This window comes from Physeter macrocephalus, chromosome 4 (genome assembly GCF_002837175.3).
Source record: "Physeter macrocephalus isolate SW-GA chromosome 4, ASM283717v5, whole genome shotgun sequence".
NCBI classification, from domain to species: domain Eukaryota; kingdom Metazoa; phylum Chordata; class Mammalia; order Artiodactyla; family Physeteridae; genus Physeter; species Physeter macrocephalus.
This window is the reverse complement of record NC_041217.1, coordinates 40,676,183-40,700,113: the sequence shown is the minus strand read 5'-3', so window position 1 is coordinate 40,700,113 and position 23,931 is coordinate 40,676,183. Positions and strand designations below refer to the sequence as shown.

At 54.8% G+C, this 23,931-nt stretch overlaps 2 protein-coding genes across 2 annotated transcripts in view; one reads left to right on the top strand and one right to left on the bottom strand.

Moving 5' to 3' along the window:
• Nucleotides 1-898: 898 nt before the first annotated feature.
• On the top strand, nt 899-11,579 carry SOX13 (SRY-box transcription factor 13). The gene is given in 14 exon segments (XM_024133883.3): nt 899-971; nt 974-1,182; nt 2,173-2,284; nt 2,370-2,456; nt 3,633-3,805; nt 4,198-4,266; nt 4,715-4,829; nt 7,238-7,323; nt 7,559-7,721; nt 8,123-8,229; nt 8,367-8,463; nt 8,787-8,930; nt 9,799-10,015; nt 10,689-11,579. Coding segments are annotated over 14 exon segments (1,926 nt in total). The 3' UTR covers nt 10,963-11,579.
• A 3,603-nt stretch (nt 11,580-15,182) lies between these two features.
• LOC114483904 (ethanolamine kinase 2-like) overlaps nt 15,183-23,931 on the bottom strand; it is a 10,362-nt gene continuing 1,613 nt past the window's right edge. The window contains exons 2-6 of the mRNA XM_055083871.1: nt 23,619-23,702; nt 20,934-21,079; nt 19,154-19,227; nt 17,340-17,518; nt 15,183-15,400 (exon numbers count right to left, since the gene is read on the bottom strand). Of these exons, the coding sequence (XP_054939846.1) occupies nt 17,446-17,518; nt 19,154-19,227; nt 20,934-21,079; nt 23,619-23,702 (377 nt within the window). The 3' untranslated portion in view covers nt 15,183-15,400; nt 17,340-17,445. The remainder of the gene's footprint in view (nt 15,401-17,339; nt 17,519-19,153; nt 19,228-20,933; nt 21,080-23,618; nt 23,703-23,931) is intronic.

The window sequence follows — 23,931 nt, the reverse complement described above, 5'->3', positions numbered from 1 at the left end:
TTATATTAATATTATATTTATAATAATATAAATGTTATATAATATATTATATATTAATATAATATGTATGAATATTATATATTTATAATATAACTGTTATTAATATATTAATTATATAATATATAATTAATGTATTGATTAAACAATATATAATTAATATATACAATAATTAATACATTATTTATAATATATTATATTTATAATAATATAGATATATATTATATATAATACAATATGTTTTAAAATATATTTATAATAGTATAAATATTATATATTATATTACATTTATATTATTCTAATATATTTTTTTGAAAGCTACTCATCTCTCAGCTTACTTCATTCCTCACTTTTGGTAGATAGATACACCGATATAAGAAATTGTTCCAAATAGTTCACTTTTATCTTGCCTCTACTATAAGGAAAACAAAGAGTAAGTGTATAGGGTAGTTGATACTTGGTTTCCCTTTTGGGGAGTAGGAGGGAGTGGTGGAGAGTAAGGCAAACTGGCCTGTTCATAGAGAGTAACTGCTGCTCAATTCCAGCCAATTATTGCCACAGACCAAGAGAAGTTCAAATCCAGATTTGTATGGGATATCTCTTGATTTTTAAATTTTGGTAACTAATTACAAATACGTACATACACAGACATACACAGACATGTACTGTATGTATGATCTTGGCTTTATTGGGCTCAGAAGGAGCCAGTTAACAATCTCTAGCCTTCTCAGGGAGACCCATCAGCCCACTAGTTCCAACGTTGCAACAGGCAGGGCATGCCAAATGTTGGCCCAGTCTTCTCTAGACCTTTCTGTTAAAAAAAAAAAATGGCAGGTTGCGGGGGGACAAGAATCTTTTCTAGTTTGTCACAGTGAGTTCCAAATGGAAGCTTGCCTTTAGCATGAGTGTACCTGTTTGGGGCTGGGGGGACAGTCACTGCCTCGGGGTTCAGGACTCGCCTCCCTCACTCTGCCCTCCTCCCTCAGGATGTCCATGAGGAGCCCCGGCTCTGCCCAGCTGGCCCTGGATGACGTTGGCACCATGGTGAACTGTACTGTCAAGTCAGAGGGGAGGAAGGAGCACTGCCACGAGGCCCCCCAGGGCTTGGCCACCGCAGCTGAACCCCAGCCCGGAGATCCAGCCCGGGCCCCCCAGGATGGTGCTGACCCTCAAGCTCCAGCCCAGGTGCCCAGCACTCTCCTAGGGGCTCCTGGGTCAGTGTCCCCACCCCGCCTCTGTAGCTCCTAGGCCTGTGCCCTTCCCCCTAGTGGGTGGAGCAGGCACCCACCAGCCTAGCTGGGCAGAGGGGCAGGCAGAAGCATCCTCCTCTGGGGCAAGGCTTAGGTGGGTGGGTGGGTCAGGCTACCTGTCTGAGCAGGACATGGACTCACTTCTGCCCTCACTCACCTGATAGGAACTGCTCACCTATGTGTGACCAGTCCTTACCCTTGAAGACTACTTGAGAAAGAGGATACACACGCTCTCAGTCTGGCTTAAAGATAATCTACTAGCTTTTTCATATGATTCGAGAAAAGCAGCCTTATTAACCAAACCAGAGTTAAATTGCTATTAAAGACAATACGGTTCCTCATCCTTAAAATGAAGGAGCTGAACTACATGAGTGGTGAAGATTCTTGTAGCTCTTAAAAATTCCGTGATTCCATGCAAGAGATGTAAAACGGGAATACCTAGTCAAAAGCCAAATGAGTGAAAATGAGGAGAGTTTTAGGGCTCTGAGGAGGGATCCAGCCAGGAGGAGTATGTGAAAGGGGGCTAAGGGGTAGGGGTGGGGATCGAGGAAGACTTCGTGGATAAGTAGGGCTTTCAGCTGGGTCTTAAAGAATGGAGAGGACTCCGATGAGAAGAGGAGAGAGGGGACAATGTCTTAAAGAGGGTGGGGTGGGGGCCTTGAGAGTAACCTGCCGGGCTGGAGTGGTAGGTGCGAATCACTGAGCCCAGGTCTCTTGTCTTTAAACCTTTTGTTCTTTTCACCAAATCTATCAAGCCAAGTCAGAGCAAAGGTGGGAAGGTGGGAAGGGAGGGCCTACTGGAGGGTGGGGCTGGGTAGCTTCTGGAGTTCCCCCAGGATACACATCCCCGGGGCGCTCAGCCCCCCACACCGCACTCTTCCCCCATTCCCTTGGGGGTGACAGTGACATTCAGTGTGTCTTACAGGACAGCAGCTCCCTGGAAAGCAATGGGTCCCCAGAACCCAAGAGACCAGGAGGCTCCGAGGCTGCTTCTGGAAGCCAGGAGAAGCTGGACTTCAACCGAAATTTAAAAGAAGGTAAGACACCTGCCCTAGTTAGAGACGGGGGCCTGGGTGGGGAGGTGTTAGGACAGTTACTCCTCAGCCCTTTGGTATCTTCCAGTCGTGCCGGCCATCGAGAAGCTGCTGTCCAGTGACTGGAAGGAGAGGTTTCTGGGAAGGAGCTGTGTGGAAACCAAAGATGTCAAAGGTGAAGGCCCATATGGGTGGGCAGGGGACAGATGTCTGAACCCCTTTCCCTTCTCCAGGCCTGGCCCTGCAGTCTAGGCCTGTAGGGCAATTTCTGGGGCTCTTGGTGCCTTCACACCTGGCCTGTGTCACTCTGGCTCCTGCCTGGCCCTAGGGGTCTGCACCATCCCTCACCCGGGGGGTCCAAGCACTAGGCTTGTTCCCATGCAGCAGAGGCCTGGTGGGAATCAAATCCCCTGGGACCCTTGTGACCTTGGGGATGTCTTTGCCACTTCTCAGATCTCACTATAAAATGAGCCGAACGTTCCCTTTCACTGCTGGAAATTAATTCTAGGCCACCAGGACCTCACTAAGTGAATTAAAGTGTTGTTGCCTCGGTTCATCAGGGTGATAAGTTTCCCAGTGTGGTTAATCACACTCCCAGAGGAATCTTTAAAACAACGCAGCTCCCCAGGTTCCACCCCCACCTACTGAATGAGAACCCCAGAGGATGGGGGCCTGGGCATCTGTATTTTTCACAGGCTCCCCAAGTAATTCTGATGCAGATGGTCTGCATCCTGGCACTTAGGAGTAACTGCTGCATCTGACGTGAACTGGATTCGAGACAAGGAAGCACTGACATTGCTAGTTGAGGACCATGTGCCAGAGCCGGGACTGAGCTTTACATTCAATACCTTTAACCCTCACAGCAACCCTGTGAAGTGTCGATCGTCGTGCTCATTTGTAGATTCAAAACGCTAAAGTGCAGACAAGTTGGTGGCTTGCCCGGCAGCTCCCAGGAGGGATGAGTCAAAAGGGGACTTTGAACCCAGATCTGTTTTGCTCCAAAGCCTAAGCGTGTCACTCTGGGCCCTCCTGTGGGTTAGTTATCCACCCTGACCCAGTGGCACTGGGCGCTTGAGGACATCCCAGAGGTGGGCCGGGGCTGAGATGCCCCATCATCAGCATTCCCAGGGCCTGGAATCGGTGACGGATGGTGGGGACCTTCTAGAGCAGCTAGTTGTCAGGTGACAAGATGAGGAGCCCCCTCCGGGGCAAGGACTGTATCTCAGTCATCTCTGTGGTCCAGCCCCTGACGGGGGCCTGGGGCCTAGCCATGGCTCGGTGTCATATGGATGTACTGGTAAGAGATGAACACACAAAAGTTCTCAATGGTGGTTGCCTCACGGTGGGGCAGGGACCCAGGAGAGCCTGGCAGAGAAGGAGCTTCAGCTGCTGGTCATGATGCATCAGCTGTCCACCCTGCGGGACCAGCTCCTGACGGCGCACTCGGAGCAGAAGAACATGGCCGCTATGCTCTTTGAGAAGCAGCAGCAGCAGGTGGAGCTGGCCCGGCAGCAGCAGGAGCAGGTGGGCCCTGCTTGGTGTCTGGCTTGCTTTCCGGGGACGGGGTCTGTCAGGGCATCGAGAGGAGCGTGGTGGGGGCAGGTCTAGCTGGCGCAGGCTGAGGCCCGGGGACAGGGCGTGGAGCGGCGCTGCGGGGCTCTGAGTGAAAGCAGCTGGCTGCTCCCTGCCTATAACCCCTCCACGTCTGGTCTCCGAGGAAGGGGTGAGCTCTCCACAAAAGGAGGATAAATCCCGAGGGTTGGCTGTTCGGCTTCTCGCCCTGTCCAGCTGTCCTCCGTGTCCTGGCGCTGGGCGCGGAAGGCAGGGTGTGGATGGGGCCGCAGAGGCTTGTGGGAGGTGGGATCCTGGGGCCTAAGGTACCTGCTCCCCTCAGCTACTCTTTCCTTCTGCCACAGATCGCTAAGCAGCAGCAACAGCTGATTCAGCAGCAGCATAAGATCAACCTTCTTCAGCAGCAGATCCAGGTAAAAAGAGGGGAGGGCTGGGTGCTGAGATCCAGGTAAGGCGGCGGGGGGGGGCGCTGGGCTCTGGGGGGAGCAGGGGCTCGAGGGGTTGACACCAGTGTGGAGAGGTACTGGAGACAGGGAAAGGCAAGGAGCGTGGACTGAGTAGAACCACTCAGGCATGACCCTAAGGAGGGGGGCTCATTTCTGCTCTAGCCCCCTCCCCCGTTTTTGTCCCCTGTTTCAAGGGCAGGGCCCAGAATATCCTCCTCCCAGCTGGGACCTGAGGGCAGGAAGACAGAGGCCCACAAAGGGGGCATAGGGTCACATGGATCCTTTTGAAAACTGTCCCTGCCCCAGGCCTGCGTCTCTCATCCCCGGGTCCACCGTCTTGTGTCCAGGGATGACCACAGCTGGGTAGCTGGTTGGGCCCCCCCCAGGGACTCACACAGGGTTTCTTTGCCCTCAGCAGGTCAACATGCCTTACGTCATGATCCCAGCTTTCCCCCCAAGCCACCAACCTCTGCCTGTCACCCCCGACTCCCAGCTGGCTTTGCCCATTCAGCCCATTCCCTGCAAGCCAGGTGAGTGTGGGAGGGGAGGGTTGGCCTGAGGTCAGGGAAGGAGCCCAGGAACCACTCTCATCCATTAATGTGCAGTGTGGCCTTTCTGGGCCTCCCTTGGGGAATCTGTCTAGTCAGAGAATAATCCCTTCTTTCTGAATCTCACTGGGAGAATGAAAAGAAATAGCACATTGAAAACCATAAAGTGCTTTCCAGACGTAAGAGGATGTTGCCTATCTAGGTCTAGTCCCCCAGTTCTGGGACATTTCCTGTACCAGGATATTAATGTTTTGCACGTTAACTGAGATTTTATCCGTCTCCCAAATTCACGCCCTTGCTCTGCCCTGACCGTGGCGCTGCTGCCTTCTGACCTGTCGCTGAGGCTCAGTGACCACAGACCGAGTAGCCACAAGAGTCAGGTGCTGACTGGTCGTTGGGCGGCCACAGGGGTGATAAAATGTGGACTTTGAGCTCAAGGAACTTACGGTCTGGGGAGGGAGACGGAAGGATACCAACGGCCGGGGAATCTGGGAAGCCTTAAGGATGTGGTGCTCGCTTGGGTGCTGGGGGAGTAGACTTGTGAGGGTGACGCTGGGAGCTGAGGGTGGAGGGCAGGGGCCTGGATCCTGAGGCAGGAAGCCCAAGGGGGTGTTGGAGTTGAGGGGGTCACATGGCAGCTAGTGGGATGTGCCTGGGGAGGGCAGTCGGGGCTGAGCGCGGACTTTGGGATTTATTTTGTAGAATGTGGGATGCGCGGGAACATTTCAGCAGAGGATGTGTTGTCACACTGGCTGTGGGTGGTGGGGAACAGAGGGGTACCAACTGGAGGTAAGACGGGGTAGGGGCTGCTGAGGGGATTCTAGAGATGGGGGGTGACAGCCTGGACTAGGGCAGTGACGGTGGGATGGAGGCAGAGATGGAATTATTAGGCTACGATCATTGATTCCTTATGAGAGGTCCTGGGGACAGGGCAGAGATGCTGCCCATAATTGATCCAGGAGGGGCGAGGGTTTTAAGTCAACTCCCTTTGGTCAGTGCTCCCTGTTCCATGTGAGAGAGAAGGCAGGGGAGATCTAGCCTACGGGTCCACCAGCAAGGGCTTTGGGCCGTGGGCACAGTTCATGGGCCAGCACCACTGACTCCTGGGTGGGGGAAGGGAAAACACAAAGGACTCAGAAAGTCAGGCCCTACTTTGAAGGCAGTTTCTAATTTGGGGTGAAGGAGTGGGTACTGGGAATGGGGAGGGGTGAAGGGGGAGGACAGGTTGCACAAAACCATTGCACCTACAGGTGTCCATAGAGCCGAGCTGCAGGGGTGAGGAGGGCAGGGGCCTAGTTGTGGGGAGGGGGCCACACCCTTGCTGGACCAGGGGGCCAGGGGGCAGGAAATAAGTTGTGGAAGACCTGGACTGGCTAGGCTGCCCCCTGCTTTGTTTGCTCCTGAATCCTAGTAAGCAGGAAGCCTGTGGCTGCCAGATGCGCCACCACCTCCTCCCCCGCTACCCCACCCCCCCACCCCGCAGAGTATGAGTTAACACCTCTCCCAGGTCACAAGCCTTAGGTGGTGCCCGGATGCCTATAGCATAGGGTCCAAACTCCCGGGCTCAGCCTTCACAGGCCCCGAGCCCTGCTTGCTCATCGAGTGCCAGCCTCATTTCCCACCTGCCCGCCTGCCACGTGCGCTCACGCCTCCCCTCCCCCCAGGAAGCCTGCTCCAGTCACCCCAGCTGAACAGAGTTCTCTGGCATGCCACCCATGCAGCCCATCTCACCGCCAGCCATGTGGTCAGTGGTTTGTCTACATGGCTTATCTCTCCACCTCAATTGTCAAGTCGGGGATGCTGGTCCTCCTTGAGGGAGAATGAAGCCAGCTAGGTAGCAGAGAGAGAGTGCATGTAGGGGGGAAAGGTCTAGAGGATGCGGCTGGGTTCAGGGTTCAGATCTCAGATCTCAGTGCTCCCATTTATTAACTGTATGGGCACCCATGTAACTTCTCCCAGTCTTCATTATCCATAAAATGGGATGATGCATTGAGTACCTGTTATATGACACGTACTAGGGATTACGTTGAGATAATGCACATGAGGCCGGCTACAAACCAGGCAGCTGCTTTTGTACCCTGCATGTAGTAGGTACAAAACACAAGTACCCGTAGAAAGAGTAGATGGTGTACCTGATCTCGTTTCACCATCGGGTGGGAACTCTGCGGTCTGTAGGTTGGGAAGGGCAGGGTTGCTTATCAGTGCCGGGCAGTGGGGGCGAGGGCACAGGAGGTCCTCAGCAGTGCTTTGGGGTTGGGAGGGCAGTGGTTGGAAGCAAGCTGGGCCAGCTCCGAGCCTCTGCCCACTCTGTGCTGCCGGGACCTCGTCAAGCAGGGCGCCTGCTGTTCTGTGCTCATCCAGGACTTTTCTCCTTGCCGCCTTTTCCGTAGTGGAGTATCCGCTGCAGCTGCTGCACAGCCCCGCCGCCCCGGTGGTGAAGAGGCCTGGGGCCTTGTCTGCCCACCACGCCCTACAGGTACTGCCCCCACCCACTGGCCGGGGGCTCCCACCCTCACCTGTGGTGGCTGGCTGCCCGCCTAGGGGACCATGGGGTCCTTTGTTCTTGTTCTCCTGCTTCTTCTGTCTTCCTTTCCTGTCTCCTTGTCTCTTCTGGGTATGCTTGTCTCCTCTGTCCCTCTGTCACCCTGTGTCCCCCCAGTCCCTCCGTGGAGGTGTCCTTTGGTGTCTCTAACCCTCTGGGTCTCCCTCAGGAGCCCTCCCAACCCCTGAACCTCACGGCCAAGCCCAAGGCCTCCGAGCTGCCTAATGCCTCCAGCTCCCCGAGCCTGAAGATGAGCAACTGTGGACCCCGTCCTCCCAGCCATGGGGCCCCCACACGGGACCTGCAGGCCAGCCCCCCCAGCCTGCCTTTGGGTAAGCACCCCCCTACACCTTTCCCTTCAGCCCTCTTCTAGGAGACAGCTAAGAGGGCAGGATATGACCCTGAGCGTGTCCCTTCCCCTCTGTGGGTTACAGTTTTCATAAAACAAGGGGTTAGACTTGCTCTCTTTGGCCCCTTTTAGTTTCAGCACTCAGTGTCCGGGAAGAAGATCCCCTTCCTGCTCTCCCCACTATATCTGAGTGGGCACCCTGGATCAGGGATTCAGGCCCTTCTCATTTCCAGTCAACTGTCACCAGGACTCCTGTGTAAATGGCGCCCCCTTGGGGATGTGCAGTGCAACAGAGGGGGAGGGGGCACACCACCCAAGGGTGGCAAGACATGAACTGGGTGTACCTCCCTCGGTAGCCCCTCCTTTCCTTCCCCTGTCCCATAGGCTTCCTTGGTGAAGGGGATGCTGTCACCAAAGCCATCCAGGATGCCAGACAGCTGCTGCACGGTCACAGTGGAGCCTTAGAAAGTTCCCCCAACACCTTCCGTAAGGTATGGGCTCCCACTCCCCTGCACCTGGGTGGGCAGGGGTGGAAGACACAGCGTCTGAGGCTACCGAAGGGAAGAGCAGGGGAGGGGAGTGGGGTGCTGCAGAGGGGGCTGATGTACAAGTTGCCCTGTCTACCTAGGACCTCATTAGCCTGGACACATCCCCAGCCAAGGAACGGCTGGAGGAGAGCTGTGTGCACCCACTGGAAGAAGCCATGCTGGGCTGTGATGTGGACGGTGAGGGCTCGGGGTACTGGGCTGATGGGCAGGAGGGCCCACCTCTGCTTCCCACCAGGGCCAGGGTGGGTCAGGTTGTGTCTGTCTCCAATCCCTTCTCTCCCTTAGTCTGTCTGTGGAGTCCCCTTACATATCTGTCCCTTGTCTGTTTCTGGGCCCCTGCTGGTCTTACTCCTGGCCATCCCTGGCCCTGTGGGAGCCTCCCGGCGCCCTCTGGTGGTCAAGTAGGGGAGGTTTTTTTTTTTTCTGTCAGCCCTGGAGGACTCTTCCTTATCCCACACCACTGGCTGCCCTGCCTGGCTGACTCCTCCCCTGCTCCCCAGGCTCCCGCCACTTCCCTGAGTCCCGGAACAGCAGCCACATCAAGAGGCCCATGAATGCCTTCATGGTGTGGGCCAAGGATGAGAGGAGGAAGATCCTCCAGGCCTTCCCAGACATGCACAATTCCAGCATCAGCAAGATCCTTGGTAAGGGCCAGTGGGCGGGGTGGGGTCTCGGGGGACTCTGGGGGCTCCAGGAGCCATAGTCCAGCAGGATCTAGTTGCAGGAGTCAGCTGGGTCTAACTGGGGCTTTCTGGGTGATGGTCCACGCCGTGGTGAACTCCAGTGGAATCTGATGGCTCGTGGGAGGCAGGCAGGATGTGGGACAGCTGGGTCCTGGAGTCTGGTACCATTGTAGGGCTCTTCTGCTAGCACCTGCACCGAAGAACTCAGGCGGGAGAGAGTGTGTGTGTACGTTCTATAGCTCCCCCACCCCATCTCTCCCTAACCTGTTCCCCTGTTTGCCCAGACCCTTGGAGCTGGCTCTGGCAGGAGACAGGAGAGACTGGTATTCTTGGGCTATCAGTAGAAAGGTTTTTGAAATTATATGTCCTCTTTGGAGGCCAAGGAGAAATGTGGGGCAGGGCAGGTGGAGCTAGAAGAGGGCAATTGTTTCCAAACCTCAGCTCCTGGTCCAGTTCAGGTCTCTCGTCAACTGAGACACCAGGTATTTTGTCCTCAGCAGGGAGCCTCTGGGGATTGTTGGGGGCCTGGGTGGCTACTCTTTTTTTGTGCAAAACATGCAGACCAGAGGCCTCCCAGAGTCGCTGTGTAGTTTGGTATGTGGGTGGGTGCTGTGTCTTAAGCTAGCAGTTGGATATCCTTATACGTGCCAACCTCATTCATTTGCTCAGTATCCATGGAGCACCCACACTGGGCCAGGCCCTTGCTGTGTGTAGGCGCTTGCACACATATCTGGGGACCAAGACCTTCTCGGGGCCTCCAGGGTCTGCAGGGGGCTGGGGGTGTCAGCAGAGCCCAGCGCTGACTGCCTGCCCCTGGGGGCTGGGCCAGGCTCCCGCTGGAAGTCCATGACCAACCAGGAGAAGCAGCCTTACTATGAGGAGCAGGCGAGGCTGAGCCGGCAGCACCTGGAGAAGTACCCTGACTACAAGTACAAGCCACGGCCCAAGCGCACCTGCATCGTGGAGGGCAAGCGGCTGCGGGTGGGCGAGTACAAGGCTCTGATGAGGACCCGGCGCCAGGATGCCCGCCAGAGCTACACGACCCCGTGAGCAGGCCTCCCCAGCGCCTGAGACTCTGTGTGTGTGTGTGTGTGCGTGTGTGTGCGCGCGCGCGCGCACGTGCAGATCTTGTGAGTGGCAGGGGTTAGCGTGTGGCCTTAGTGTGGGATTCCAGGGGAGCTGCGTGTGTATAGATTTGTGTGGGCATTATGTGTGTGTGACTGTAGTGGTGACTGTGACTATGGTGAGTCCCTGGTGGCTCAAGATACAGATTTGTGACTGACTGGGGACTACTGGGTAACTGGAGAAATGTATCCGTGCGTCCCCTTGACAAACTCAATAAAAATTCAGGGGAGTACTAAAAATCAAGGTACTAATAATCATACAGAGGATTCCGGAGTTGACCAAAACAAGCATCCCAGTGGATTTCTTTAAATAGGAAGCTCCCTGGGGCATATGAAATATACAGTTTCCCAAAACTGGATTTACACACAGCCCTCTGGGAATGTCTGGACCCGTGGCCCTGGGGCTGCACGTGTGTGGGGGTTTGTAGCTGACAGTGAATTTGCCATCCGAAAGCAGCCAGGGAGCAGGGTGTGTGTGTCTTGGAGCCAAAAGGGTGGGAGCTTGGAGGGCACGCCCTGCGGAGGACCGGAGGACAGCAGGGTCGGCGTTGAAGTGCGGGTGCATCTGTAAGCATGCCTTTCTTCTGTCCCGCAGCCCGCAGGCCAGCCAGGTGCAGATGAGCCCCTCAGATGTCCTGTACCCTCGGGTGGGAGGCGTGCCCCTGGCACAGCCCCTGGTGGAGCACTATGTGCCCCGCAGCCTGGACCCAAACATGCCTGTCATCGTCAATACCTGCAGCCTCAGGGAGGAGGGCGAGGGCACGGAGGACAGGCACTCGGTGGCTGATGGCGAGATGTACCGGTACAGCGAGGACGAGGACTCGGAGGCCGAGAAGAGCGACGGTGAGCTGGTGGTACTCACAGACTGATCCCGGCTACGTGGGCCTGGCCCTCCTCCCTGGGGAAGACCAGGCCCCACGCCAGCAGGCTCAGCAGCCCCACCCGGACTACGCTGGTACTTGGACTTGGGCATGCCTGGGAGACGGGCACAGCTGTGCCTTTGTAGATACATTCACAATGGGCGATGCCCCCTCCCCACCACACCTGTGGGCACACCTGAGGAGCTGATGGCCTGAGTGGGTCCTGCATGGCGGTGATGGGCTGGGCTGGCTGAGCTCCGTGGTGGCCCTTGGGGCTCGTGGCCAGGGGACACTGTATGACCCTCCCCTCCTGCAGGTCTCCCCATCCCAGGGGTATGGCAGCTACAGACCTGTCCCGCTAGGGGCCACATGCTTTGTTTCCATTCTTGTCCTGGCTGGACCAGCCACCGTGGGACCAACACGCACCGCCCCCCCACCACAGTACCCCAGATCGCTCCTCTACCACGAGGATCGCTTTGTACTTTGTGCAAAAAGGTCTGGCTCTCCTCCATGTCTCTATCTTCTGCCAAGCCTTTCGTGCCTCTGGCTGGTGTGTGTGTGTGTGTGTGTGTACCCATGTGCACAAGTGCACATGTGTTTTCATCTGTTCTTTCATTGCACAAGGTATTTATCCTGGCTGGACCAGCCACCGTGGGACCAACACGCACCGCCCCCCCACCACAGTACCCCAGATCGCTCCTCTACCACGAGGATCGCTTTGTACTTTGTGCAAAAAGGTCTGGCTCTCCTCCATGTCTCTATCTTCTGCCAAGCCTTTCGTGCCTCTGGCTGGTGTGTGTGTGTGTGTGTGTACCCATGTGCACAAGTGCACATGTGTTTTCATCTGTTCTTTCATTGCACAAGGTATTTATTGAGTGCCAGGCACTGTCGCTGAGTTCCTGTGGGTGTGTCTCTTGATGCCATTCTTGCGTCTCTGGGGGGGCTCTTTCTGTGCTTCTCTTTGTCCCCAAATTGCTACCTCTTTGTCAGTCTGGGTGTCTCAGGTTCTGTGTGTCCTTGGTGCATTTCTCTGTCCTTGTTTCTCTGCAGGGCCTTTTTTTGTGTCTCTCCCTTCCTCCGTGTCTGCCCTTGCCCCTTTAATGCCTGCTGGGTCTCTGTAAGCCCCTGGTCTGCCCTGGGCTCCCCAGCCATCCTGACCTCCCCTGCCTGCCCCTTCACTCCCTCCCTGACTCTGCATGTCAGTTCCCATGGAGCCATTTTTAGCTCCCAGCAGCATGGGAATGTGCTCAGCCTCCAAGGGGCTCTGTCATGGTGCCCCAGCCCCTGGTCCCAACCTGAGTGCCAGGAGTGGGGGCAGGAGGACTGATGGTGCCCCCTTCTGTAAGTGAAAGAAGCCCTGGAGAGGGGGCTCTTGTGCAGCTGGTCTCCACTCCTCCGTCCCGAGCAGGGGATGGGAGCTCCCCACCCGCACCTCGTCCTTGGAAGGCTTCATCCTCTCCCACCCAGCTCTGCCCCTACACCTGCCCGCTCCCCTCCCCTCCCCCACTCTACACCCATAACTTGCCTCAACTCCTGACCCCTTTCACAAGGTTTTTCCCTAAAAATCAAATCCCGTTGGCACCTGACTCCAAAGATCCAGAACAGCCCTGGGGCAAGGTGGGAAGGGAACCCCAAATCCTACAGGGACAGATGTGTGGAGTCTGTGTCCATTCCCCCACCTTCTCCCCTTCTACTTCCGAACCCAACTTCTCTCCAGGCTGTTTCTTTTTTTTATGACTGTAAACATAGATAGTGCTTTATTTTGTTAATAATAAGATAATGATTAGTAACTTAACCAGCACATTTCTCCTATTTACACTTGGGGGAATTTTTTTGTTTTCTGTTGACATAATAAAGACAGACCATTTCAGAATCTGGCCTTTGCTGGGACGGGATGGGGTGGTGAGGCTGGCCCAAGTCCAGAATTCCTAAATGTGCCACCAGCCCGGGCACTACTGCCCCCGGTGGCAGCTCCGTGGAACTTCAGGCATGGGGCCAGAGAGGAAACATCCTAGGCAAGGGAGGCCCAGGCCAGATGCCACCCCCAGAGCCCACACTCGAGTAAGACCCTGCCCCTGCTTCAAGGAGGTGAGCAGACCTCACCGCAAAGTGCCCACCCAGGTCCTAAGAAAGAAGGCAGTGGTTAAGAGCACTGTAATAAGAGTCAGGAAGCTCAGGTTCTTCCCAGAACTAGCCACATGGCCTTGTGTGTGTGTGTGTGTGTCAAGTCTCCCCTTTGGGCCTCATTGTCCTCATCTGAAAACAAGGAGGTTATGCCTTAGCCATGGCTCTTATCTTCTTTTGGAGAAGGAACCCTTTGAAAATCTTAATGAAAGCTGTGGACCCTCATTCCAGAAAAGGGCTCACATGGACACCACGAGCCCATTTATAAGCCCCCCAGGATACTGATTAATGAAGCAGCGTCTCTGTTTATGTACTTCAGGGCTCTGTGACCTTACGCTTTGAAATGAGATTTCAAAGACCTACGTGTCACACTAAGAGAAATAACAGTCCCGTAGACCTAAGAGAGCTGGGTGACTGAAACTCAAAATGCAACAAGAGTTGATAGAAAGACCAGCTCTTGTAGCTGAAAAATTAACCCCATTAATATGGAGTGGGGGCAACAAAGCTGAACAGTACCGTGTCAAAGAGTTGGACTTGGGTTGGATTAACAGGAGCATGTGTAAACAACAAGCGAGGTGATGGGCCAGTGTACGCCACACAGTCCTGGTCTCAGGTGCATCATGCCAGTCCCAGGCCCCTCAAGAGAAAAGGCCATTCTCACACTGGAGGGGCCCAGAGGCAGGCATCCTGTACAGAGGACTGGAGGGAGCCTAGTGGATGGACACGTCCTTCAAGGAATGGTTGAGAGGGCCACGGATGTTTAGTCCAGAAAAAAGGAGACTAGGGTAGGGCAGAAAGGACAAGATTGCTTCCTTCAAAGCTGTCAGGTGGGCAACACATAGATATTTGATGTAGCTCATGAGGTAGCACTAGCACTTGGCCTTTTGATGAAAGTCGCAAGGGTCAGCATTTTTGGCTTAACGCAAAAAACTTTTTGACAAAGATGGTCAAAAGTGGTAGTGAGCTTCCCAACACAGAAGTATTCAAGCAGAGGCTCTTGAATGCTGGAAAATGGATTTCTAAATTGGAGAGGGTAGTGGTGAGAGAAGGTAGGTACGGTTGATTCCTGGGCCACAAACTTGGGAGTAAAGACACCCCAAGAAGTAGGGTCCCAATCTTTTGATCTAGGGAGGATCCTGGCTGCTAGCCTTTGCTGATTTTCTCCCAGCCCAGCCTCCCAGAGCTTTGAGTCTCCTTTTCTTTGCCCTCCCCACCCCAGGTCACCGGCAGGGCACTGGCAAGCAGCAGAGCCCAGCCTCTTGGGTCCCTTGAGGAAAAGATGAAGGTGATCTTTGGGAAGCGGAGCTTGGCTGACTGTGGCGCCTGCCCCCTAGTGGTCACAGGGGAGAGTTGCTCATTTCAACTTCCCTGTCCATCTCCGCAACCCCTCCAGTCCCCACCACCACCCCTCACTATGTTCCAAACCAAATCTGGGCAGTCTGGTCAGGACACTCCTGGCCAGGCTCGCCCTCACCCCCTGCCAGTCCTGAGTTCCTCTCACTTCCCTATTCCCAGGTCCTCTGTGGCCTCAGGAGAGCCTGAGGCCACTACTGCCCACCTCCTACTCCCTCCAGCAACCCTGTCCTGTCCTCCTCATTCCAGCTGCTGAGAGAGAGTCACATGCCCTGCATCCTCCTAGGGTGGGAGAAGCTCTGCCTGGGAACCTGTGGTTGGTGCCCTGGAGCCCCACCCCCCTGGCCCCCAGAGAAGCAGGACGGGGTCAGATGGGTTAAAAGGCCAGGAACGGAGCATCCTGGACATTACCATTACCGGGAAGGGTGGGGCACGAACTTGTTCTCTGCCCTCTCTGTGCCTCTCCGGAGGTTGGGGGGTGAGAGCCCAGCAGAGATGAAGAGTCCAGGAGTGCTTTGCCCGGAGAGCCTGCTAAGTGTCAAGAAGTGGCCTGAGGGAGTGGAGCCAAGGCCACCCTCGGAGTCTCCAAGGTCTGGTGCTGAGCCCGGTGGGCAGGGGGGCTGGTTAGTGCGGGGTGGCAGTGAAAGGCAAGACGGTGGGCCTCCAGGCTTTGTGCGGGAGGGGTGTGCCTAAACTCCCCTGCCCCCACCTGCCCACTCCCCTGGAGAATTGGAGGAACGAGGATACTTTCTCAAAGGCGGTAGTGGGATGGTGCCTGCAGGTTAATTTCTTTGGTGCTGGTGGTGGCCGGGCTGTAGGGGCACAAGATGATACCCGGGGGGCTCTGTCCGCGCCATTCCCTGCTCACCGCTGTACCACCATCTCAGTGCTGTGACATCAAGGCCCCAGGAGGCTGGAAACGAAGCTGCCTTCACAGTGGTTATTTCTGCCCTCAGCTCCAGAGGTGGATCTGAGAGGAACAAGGAGGGCGGGCATTGCCATACAGTCCTCAGGAAGGTGGTGCCCATGACCACCTGACCCCACAGATGACCTTCAGAGGCCCTACCTGCCCAGCCCTGGCACCCTCCCTATGCCGGGGCAGATCTTTCACCCGTGTCCTCCACTAGCACCCTTCCGAGATGTGATACTGCTACCCGTCAGGGGCCTGGCCACCCTGGATCAGCCTGACCTTGAACAAGGCCCCAACTGCCAGGGCCAGCTCAGCTCCAGTGGTTTGCCATGGCACCCTGGTACTTTTGCAGGCAAAAGCCAAACAGGCAGAGTCCACCTGGAAGGCAGCTGCTGCTGTTGCGGTTACTACCACTAAGGGTACCAGGCGCCTTCTGGGGGCCCTGGGAGTGCAGCCTGGGAAGCTGGGAGGGTGCCCCACTCACCTTTGAGCTTCCGTTCTCCCTCCCTCTGGCTTTCTGAGAAAGTGACATATTGGGTCCGGAAATCACCCTTGCCTGCTCTCAGGCACGGCAACCTCCCGCTCAACTCCCTTAACCGCTTGGGGCCGGTGAGGACCAAGGAAGAAGTCCTGAGCACTTCCATTTGGGGTCTTACTGGTCCATCACCTGGATAAGCCAAGTTCTTGGAATCCACAGTCTAGTTCCCTCGAAGCTGTGCCCTCTCAGGGTCAACTTATTCTAGCAAGATGGTCAAAAGCAGAGGAGCTGTGAGACCACCAGCTCTGCCCAGGTCTACCCCAAATCAGGACCCCAGGCCTTGTGAGCCAGGTAAATGGAGGGCGTGGTGCCAAGTGTGCAGCCCAAAGGGACCCCAGAGAGGAGGGACTGGAGCACCCTGCCACCCCCCCAGCGCAGGAGGACTGGTCACACCATCCGAGTCAAATCCTACAAGTGGCACTCAGACACAGAGTGGTCCATAAATGGCCGTTTTAATGCAGAAAACCATGATAATTTACAAATGAGTCATTTTATAGGCCAGAGCCAGAAAGGCCTGAGAGGCTGTGAGGGCAGAAAGGAGGTGGAGGCCATTGGGCAACAGCTCCTTCAGCACCTTCGCGACCGACCCCACCCAGGCTCCTGCAGGCTGGGCAAGCCCCGGCGGTCCCTGGCCCCTGCCCTCTGACTCCCACTAGCCATTCCCCAGTGTGGAGACCGTGGGTCAACTTCAGGACAGAAGGTGGACATGGAGAGACTGTTTCTTGGAAGTGAGGGCCTAGAGGGCAAAAGGGAGGGAACAAGGCAGGAGGCTGCTGGCTATTGTCCCGCCACCCCACTCCTGGCTCCGTCCCCTCTGGCCAAGCCACAGCATGAAGCAGAGCCAGGCTTTGGTGGCCCATTCCCTTGCCTTCCCTCCCAGCAGGCGGCAGAGGTACAGAACACAAGCCTGCAGCAGAAAGGGCACTGGAGGAGAGCACATGTCCTCAGGCTGAGGTTTGGGAAGGGGTTCTTGGATTGGATATGGTTTGGAGAAAGGGAGTAATCTCAGATGAGGCGGCTGCTGGGGGGAGCCATCAAACCCAATTCTAGACCCCACCCACCCCCAAGATATGTACATCCATCTGTCAAGAGTTGGCAGGATGCTGGTTTGGGCTCAGCACCTCCCACATGGGGCATGCAGGGGTAGACAGGCTGGAGGCTCAGGGCCCTGGAGGTAGAAAGGAGCCCTCCCACCTTCCCCCTTCCCCAAGCCAGGAAGGTCAAAAAGTCACATCGAAGGCAGCCCAGATGCCAGGATGGCCCGGGGCTGGGAATGCTGGCCTTTCCAGGGTGGTTGTGGTCTGAGCCCTGGCTGGCTGCAGGCACTCCCCACCACCCAGTCTGGCAAGGTGAAGAGGACCCCCAGAGCTGGGGCCTATCAGCCCCTCAAAACAAGAATGGTCACCAGAAGCATCACTGGGGGCTGGCGACAGGGGCAGAGCCTTCTCCTGGGACACCCACCTGTCCCCTCGCCCACCTTGTCCAAAGGTGAAGACCCCAGAGCAGAATGGAGCCCTGGAGCCCACGTCTGGCCAGGCAGATGGGAGGGGAGGGATGGGAACGCTGGTCACTTTGGCATCTCCAAGGCCGACACTTGAGGCTTCACCTTGAAATACTGGTTGAATCGGATCACTGCATACCTGCCAGAAGACAGGAAAGGGAACTGGGGGTGAGAAGGGTAGCCAGGTGAGCCCTGCTGGGGCACTCACACCATGAGGAAAGTTTCTCACCAGCTCAGCCCATCTAGGTCTGGGCAAATGGGCCCTAGCCCAGGCTGGGGTTTTTTGTTTTGTTTTGTTTTCACTTCAACTATAATTTTATTTTTCTTCTTAGATTAGACTGGAGCAACCCCTCCCCAAACATTTGGTTTGTTTGTTGAGTCTTTACAGCTCAGTGTGGTCAGTACGTTCACCTTGTTGAGCAACAGATCTCCAGGACTTTTTCATTCTGTAAAACTGGACTCTTATCTCCCCCACACAGCAACTGCCCAGCCCCCAGCACCCATTATTCTACTTTCTGTTTCTATGGATTTGACTACTTTAGTTTCCTCATCTAAGTGGGATCATACAGCATTTGTCTTTTTGTGACTGGCTTATTTCACTTAGTACAATGTCCTTAAGGTTCATCCGTGTTGTAGTATGTGACATAATTTCCTTCCTTTTCAAAAGAATAACATTCCCTTGTGTGTATAGACCACACTTTGTTTATCCGTTCACCCATCAACGAACACTTGGGTTGCTTCCACCTCTTGGCTACTGTGAATAATGCTACTATGAACATGGTTGTGCAAATATCTGCTTGAGACCCTGCTTTCAATTCTTTTGGGTATATACCCAGCAGTGAGATTGCTGGATCATACAGTAATTCTCTGTTAACTCTTTGAGGAAGCACCGCATTGTTTCCCACGGAAGTTACACCATTTCACATTCCCAACAGCAGTGCGCAAGGGTTCCCATTTCTCCACCTCCTCACCAACACTTGTTATTTTCTGTTTATTCAAAAGTAGCCATCCTAATGGGGGTGAGGCAGAGGTGACTGTGGGTTTGACTTGCATTTCTCTAATTTTTGTGAACACTTTAAAGCCAGCATACTGATTCCTTTTCAGCTGAGGGTGGGTGGGCAGGACAAAGACAAAGAGACTGGACCAGAATGGAAGACAAAATGATTCCTGGTTTTAGGGACATGTGTCTCTCGCACGACAGGGCCGCCTAAGTAGTCAATACTCAAGTACAGTCTCGGTACAGCCCCTGGTATATCACTAGGGGCCACTAAAGGAGCAGTTGGGTCTGATACCCCATGCAGGGAGGCAGCATAGTCAGCTAAACCACCAAGGGACCTCAGCCAGTCATCCACCCCTCTGGAACTCTGGCCCCTCTGCTCTAAAATGAGGTTTGGACTCACGATCTTTCAGACTAATTTCCAGCAATTCCCTTCAGCACCGGGCTCTGTGGGGAAGAGCACTGGCAGAAAAGCCGGGCAGTGAGGCAGAGAGCAGGCTGTAATAGGGCAAGAGGAATCAGGAGGCAGGGTGCAAGGGCTTCTGACCACTTCCAGAGAGGGACTGGGCACACGTGCTTCCCCAGGCATCCCTGGAGCAGTGACCCGCCTCGCGTGGGCTGGCTGGAACGGGGACGGTGAGCAGAGCAGAGGAATGGACCTGGACATTCTCTTTGGGGTGTCCTTTACCCCCACGTACTGGGCTCAAGGCTCTTCCTTTCCTCCACGCTCCCCCCGCACCCCACTGACTTTCAACTTGCTCCCTGCCCTGTACTCACCTGAGGAAATTAAAGTCGATGGTGGAGAACTGGCTCTGGATGAGGGCCCAGAGTGCCCAGAAGAAGTGAGACGCCTGAAAACACATCAGAGAAGATCAATGTAGTGAGCCCCCCAAACCTGTCATGGATTCCCCCCCCCCATAGCTGGAGGGACACAGGCACTGTGGAAGACACAGAACTGAGACACTGGCAGAGACACAGTGGGGTCTCCCCAGCACAGGTGGGGGATATTCCAGAGGTCAAGTCACTGGATGGTATCTGGGGACTCCACTCCTAGAAAAAGGCAAGCAGAGTAGGTTCTACTGCCCTCAGGCTTAAGCAGACTTTCAGCTTGTTCCCCAGCCTAAGCCGGACCTGAACTCCAGCCCTGGCCTCTCCCCTACCCAGGAGAATCTTCAAGCCCAAGGTATCCAGGACAAGAGAAATCCCTAAGGCAGAGCTCAGGCCTGGTTGCCAGTGGAGGGGGTGGCACCCCACCTGCAGTGCCCTAGCCACATGGGCATCAGAGGTCCAGTCGCTGGAAGACCTCTAAAGTGACTTCTTTCACCCCTTACCCTCTCTTCTATCACAAGGTGGGTGAGGTTAGACAGTGAGTGTAGACATGAGCCAGGCTGCTGACCAAGGGTTCAACTGCCTCCCCAGAGCCAGACCCCCGCGGGGCCCCGGCCACCCTAGGCTCAAGGAGCTAGAGCGCCGTGGTTCCTGCCGCTCCAGCGACCCCAGGCCAGGGCCCCCACTCCTGTGGCTCTCCTGCCCCACCCCAAGTCCTGCTCACTCTGGGGTTGGCTCTATAGTACCTCCCCCCATTTTATTCCCTTTTCACGACTTCAAAAGGGGCAGAGATCAATTAGCAAGTGGGAATGGTTACTAAAAATTTAGCAAGAGGAAGGCATAGGTGGAACAGTTAAGAGGAAGAACCTGAAAAAGAATCACTTGGTTGTACAGCAGAAATTAACATAACACTGTAAATCAACTATATACTTCAATAAGTTTTTTTGAAAAAAGGAAGAACCTGATAAGAATCAGTTTTACACCAATGAGGAAAATAGAATAGGCAATTTAAAATTACAGGTAACTAAAGATTTTATTTAAGTTCTCTGATATATTGTGAAATTCAGGGCAGCTGACTTGTCTTCCTGCTTATGCATGTAGTAAGACTAGTTAGCAATCCCCTTGGCGCGTACCAGTGGAGACCTGGCATGAACCATGTACCTTGGATAATCAGCACTCAAAATTAAGAACTGACAGCACAGTAATTTGAGAAGAAAGAGCCTTGATGGGAAAGGCTTACATAGAGTTCTGAGTGAGTCAGTGGAGATAGTTAACAAGGAGGATTAGAACTGACATTCTCTATCTTCTCCAAAGACAAAAAAAAAAAAACCCCACAAAACTTCAGGGATGTATTTAACTGTAGCATGAAAGGCTAAGGTTAGACACTAGAAAGAACTTGTCCAAATGAGAGAATTGCTAAAATAGGAAGCTGGGCTCTTTCTTGGAAGTAGTTCTCTAGGAAGGAGAGAACCTGGACTTGATGGAATGGGAGGAAAGCAGGGAATAGGGTGTCAGTATTAAGAGGATGCCCAAGATGGCTCTTCCCAGACCCCCCCTCTAGGTTGGGGTTCAGGAGCATATGATGGGACTCCCCCAGGACCTCACCCCTGACCCTGGGCTCTGCTTCCTCCTCCACCGCAAGGCTGTGAGAAGGTAGGAGCTGGGGGTGGGCCCTGAGCCCCTCCTCCCAGCTCTCCTTCCCCCACCCCTTCCAGTCACAAGCACTCACCAGGGCAAACTTGTTGACTTGCACATAGAGCCTCTCCACCTCCCTGGGGGTCACAGCCATCCCCTTCTGTGCCTGCAGGTAGTAGCGCAGCCACTGCAGCTGGGTCTCCCGCGCTGGGTACCGGCAGTAATCGACCTCATTCACACCTGATGGGGAGAGGCAGCCGCAAGGAAGTTGCTGGGAGATGGGCCCACCTGGGGGCCTCCTCCAGCTCAGTAGGTGTTCCCTGATCCCCTCAAAACCTCCATCTCCTGTGTCCTGTGGGGCTGTGCAAAGAATGCAGCTTCTTTGACCACCGAACTCTAAAGTGTGGAGGGTCGACCCCCATCCCAGCTGGGGGCACTGCTTTCAGTGGGCTGAGCTGGAGGGAAGCACAGAGGGAGGCAGATTCACCGAGGGGCAAGGCACAGTCCTGGAAGTGATGGGGACCCCCTAAGACAGCACCACTGTATCCCTGAGCCCTACACAAAACCACGGCACATTGGAGGCGCTGGGTCAAAGCCCTGAGTCATGAGCCTAGTGGTCTTAGATCTGATGCTAACCTCCAGTTAACTTTGGGCAAAGCCCTTTCCTTTCACTGGCCAAAATCTCATTTGTAAAGCAACGGCTGGATGTACTGCACCTCAAATACTGCTTCCTGAACCAGTGTTGAGCTGGTTAACCTAAAAACGTGGCCTGGAGTGCTTGGCGAAAATACAGATTGCCAGGCACCCACCCATGTCCAACTCTCCAGATGATTCGGAAACACAGCCAGGCTTGGAACCCCTAAGCTAAATGGCCTTGACTGCTTCTAGTCCCACCCTTCCTTGAGTCCTCAAACTGCCAGCCCAGTACGCACCAGCCACATCTTGGGCATGACGGCAGAGAGCCTAGATTCAGAGCTGGTACAGAAAGAAACAGTTTTATTAAGACAGGACCAGGACTGGGCCACCTTGTCTGGTCTCTTCCTCCCTCTTCTTTTCTTCCTATCTTTCCCAAGCTTCCCTTATATCCCTGGAGAAACACACTCAGTCTTCTGGGCCCCCAAGAGTATGGCTGGAGAAGAAGGTCCTGGCACAGATGTAGACACTAAGGCCCAGATAGAAGCAAGCTGTTCAAGGTCACACAGCCAGTTAGAGGCTGGTTCTTAGCTCCCAGCACTGGGTCTCCCTGCTCCTGAGAACACAGGAGATGCCTCTCTCCTCTACTGCCCTCCTCCTTCCCCCCATGCTAGGTTCCTCCTCCTTCATTCTCAACTTGGAAGCAGGATGCAATCTTGGAGAAATTCCAGCTGGACTTTGCTCCAAGCACTGGGTGAGAAGGACTTAAAATGCTTAAAAATTATCCCTTTTGGAAAGGCCAGTGGGTCTGGCAGCGGAGCAATCACAGGCCCAGTGCCGCTGCGGATGCCAGCCTCTGCTCCAGGCCACAGCCCACAGCTCAGCTGCTCTGCCCAGCCGAGGCCCCATCTGTCCCCTGGGTGCCTAGATGCAGCTGGTGGCCACCCTGGGGAGTCATACCTTCAGGTACAAGCAGTGCTTGACAGCCCTGGTCACCTGGGGTTCCAGAAGGGACAGGATTGGCCTGTATTGGCCTGGGGAGTGCCTCAGGCTGGCCCAGGTGCTGGCTCTACAGTTGGCCTGGGCGTGCCTCACCTATCCTAAGCCATCGGGACTGGCCACATCACGCCGAGCACCCCACACTGCTAGCCTGGGGATGTCCCTCCAGCCCCAGTGTCCACCTCCATCCACCAGTTGCCTCTTTAGCCCCACTGAATTGTTTAACAATTAAGCCCTCGAGCTGGAAAAACCTGCCCTGCTTCCTTTACACAAATGATTCTATTGTGCACACCTACCTTTATGGAAGGACGGCCTACGCCAGGACACACCCCAAATCCAACCTCTTCCATGGCCACTCCAGCCTCCCTCGGAGGCAGAAAAGCTCCCCTGCCTGACATCAGCAGCAAATACCAACGTGGAGCTTAGTACGTGCCACACTGGTGTGTGTATCGCATATCAATACTATGAAGTAGGCACTATTATCGTCTCCATTTTACAGAGACACAGAGAAGGTAAGTAACCTGCCCCAAGCGTCATGCAGCTAGTAAGCAATAAAGCCAGGATGTGAAGTAGGGGAGTCAAGTTGCAAAGTACACACTTTTAACTAGTTCCACCATGATTAATCTCATCAGGCCACCAGGCAAATAGCTACGTGCAGCTTGTTCTGCCCCTTATCTGCCTGCAGGGCCCCTATTTACGACTGCACGGGTTGACTGGGCATAAAGGAGCTTGGACAGGGGGTGAGTGGAGGCTGACATCAAGCTGAGCTGGGCCAGCTGGCGTGGGCTGTGCCTGCCCAGAGGAAGGAAGGGGTCTCTTTAGAATTCACGTGCCAAGCCGAATGTCCTCAGGGATCCTACCGAGGGCACATTTTCCTAATTTGTACGAAAGCGCCATATGGGCTAGCAGGGGCTTGCTCTGTGTATGTGGGTCTGCCCCGGCCCCGCCCCCACCCCCGCCCCCGCCCATGAGACCTGGAGCTTTCTCAAGGCAGGCTGTGCCTGGCCCCTCCCTCAAGCTGTGATATCTTGAGGACAGGGGGTGTCCAGCCTCCATTCCCCATGCACAGAACCCCCTCCAACCCTTCCCCTGGACCTGGCCCTCCATCACAAGGAGGATATAGGCCAAAGAATAATGCCCTTCTCACCTGCAAACTCATTGAAATGGTTGCCAATGTCAAAAGCTTGGTAGTTATAGCCGGCATATTCATAGTCAATGAACCGTACATGACCTGTGAGGTAGAGGAAAGGCAGTGAGGGTTGGCCCCAGATCTGGACATAGGGCTTGGTCAAGCTTTCACAGACCTCAGGAATGCACCCACTGACTCTCACTGGCCTCTGCAGCAATCCAGCCTCACCCAACTTCTCAGTGACAACTTTCTTCTAAGTTGCTTCCTTCCATCTTTCCATCTGTCTGTCTGCCCTTTCCCCAGCTCCAGCTGTCCCTCTCACACAGCTGGG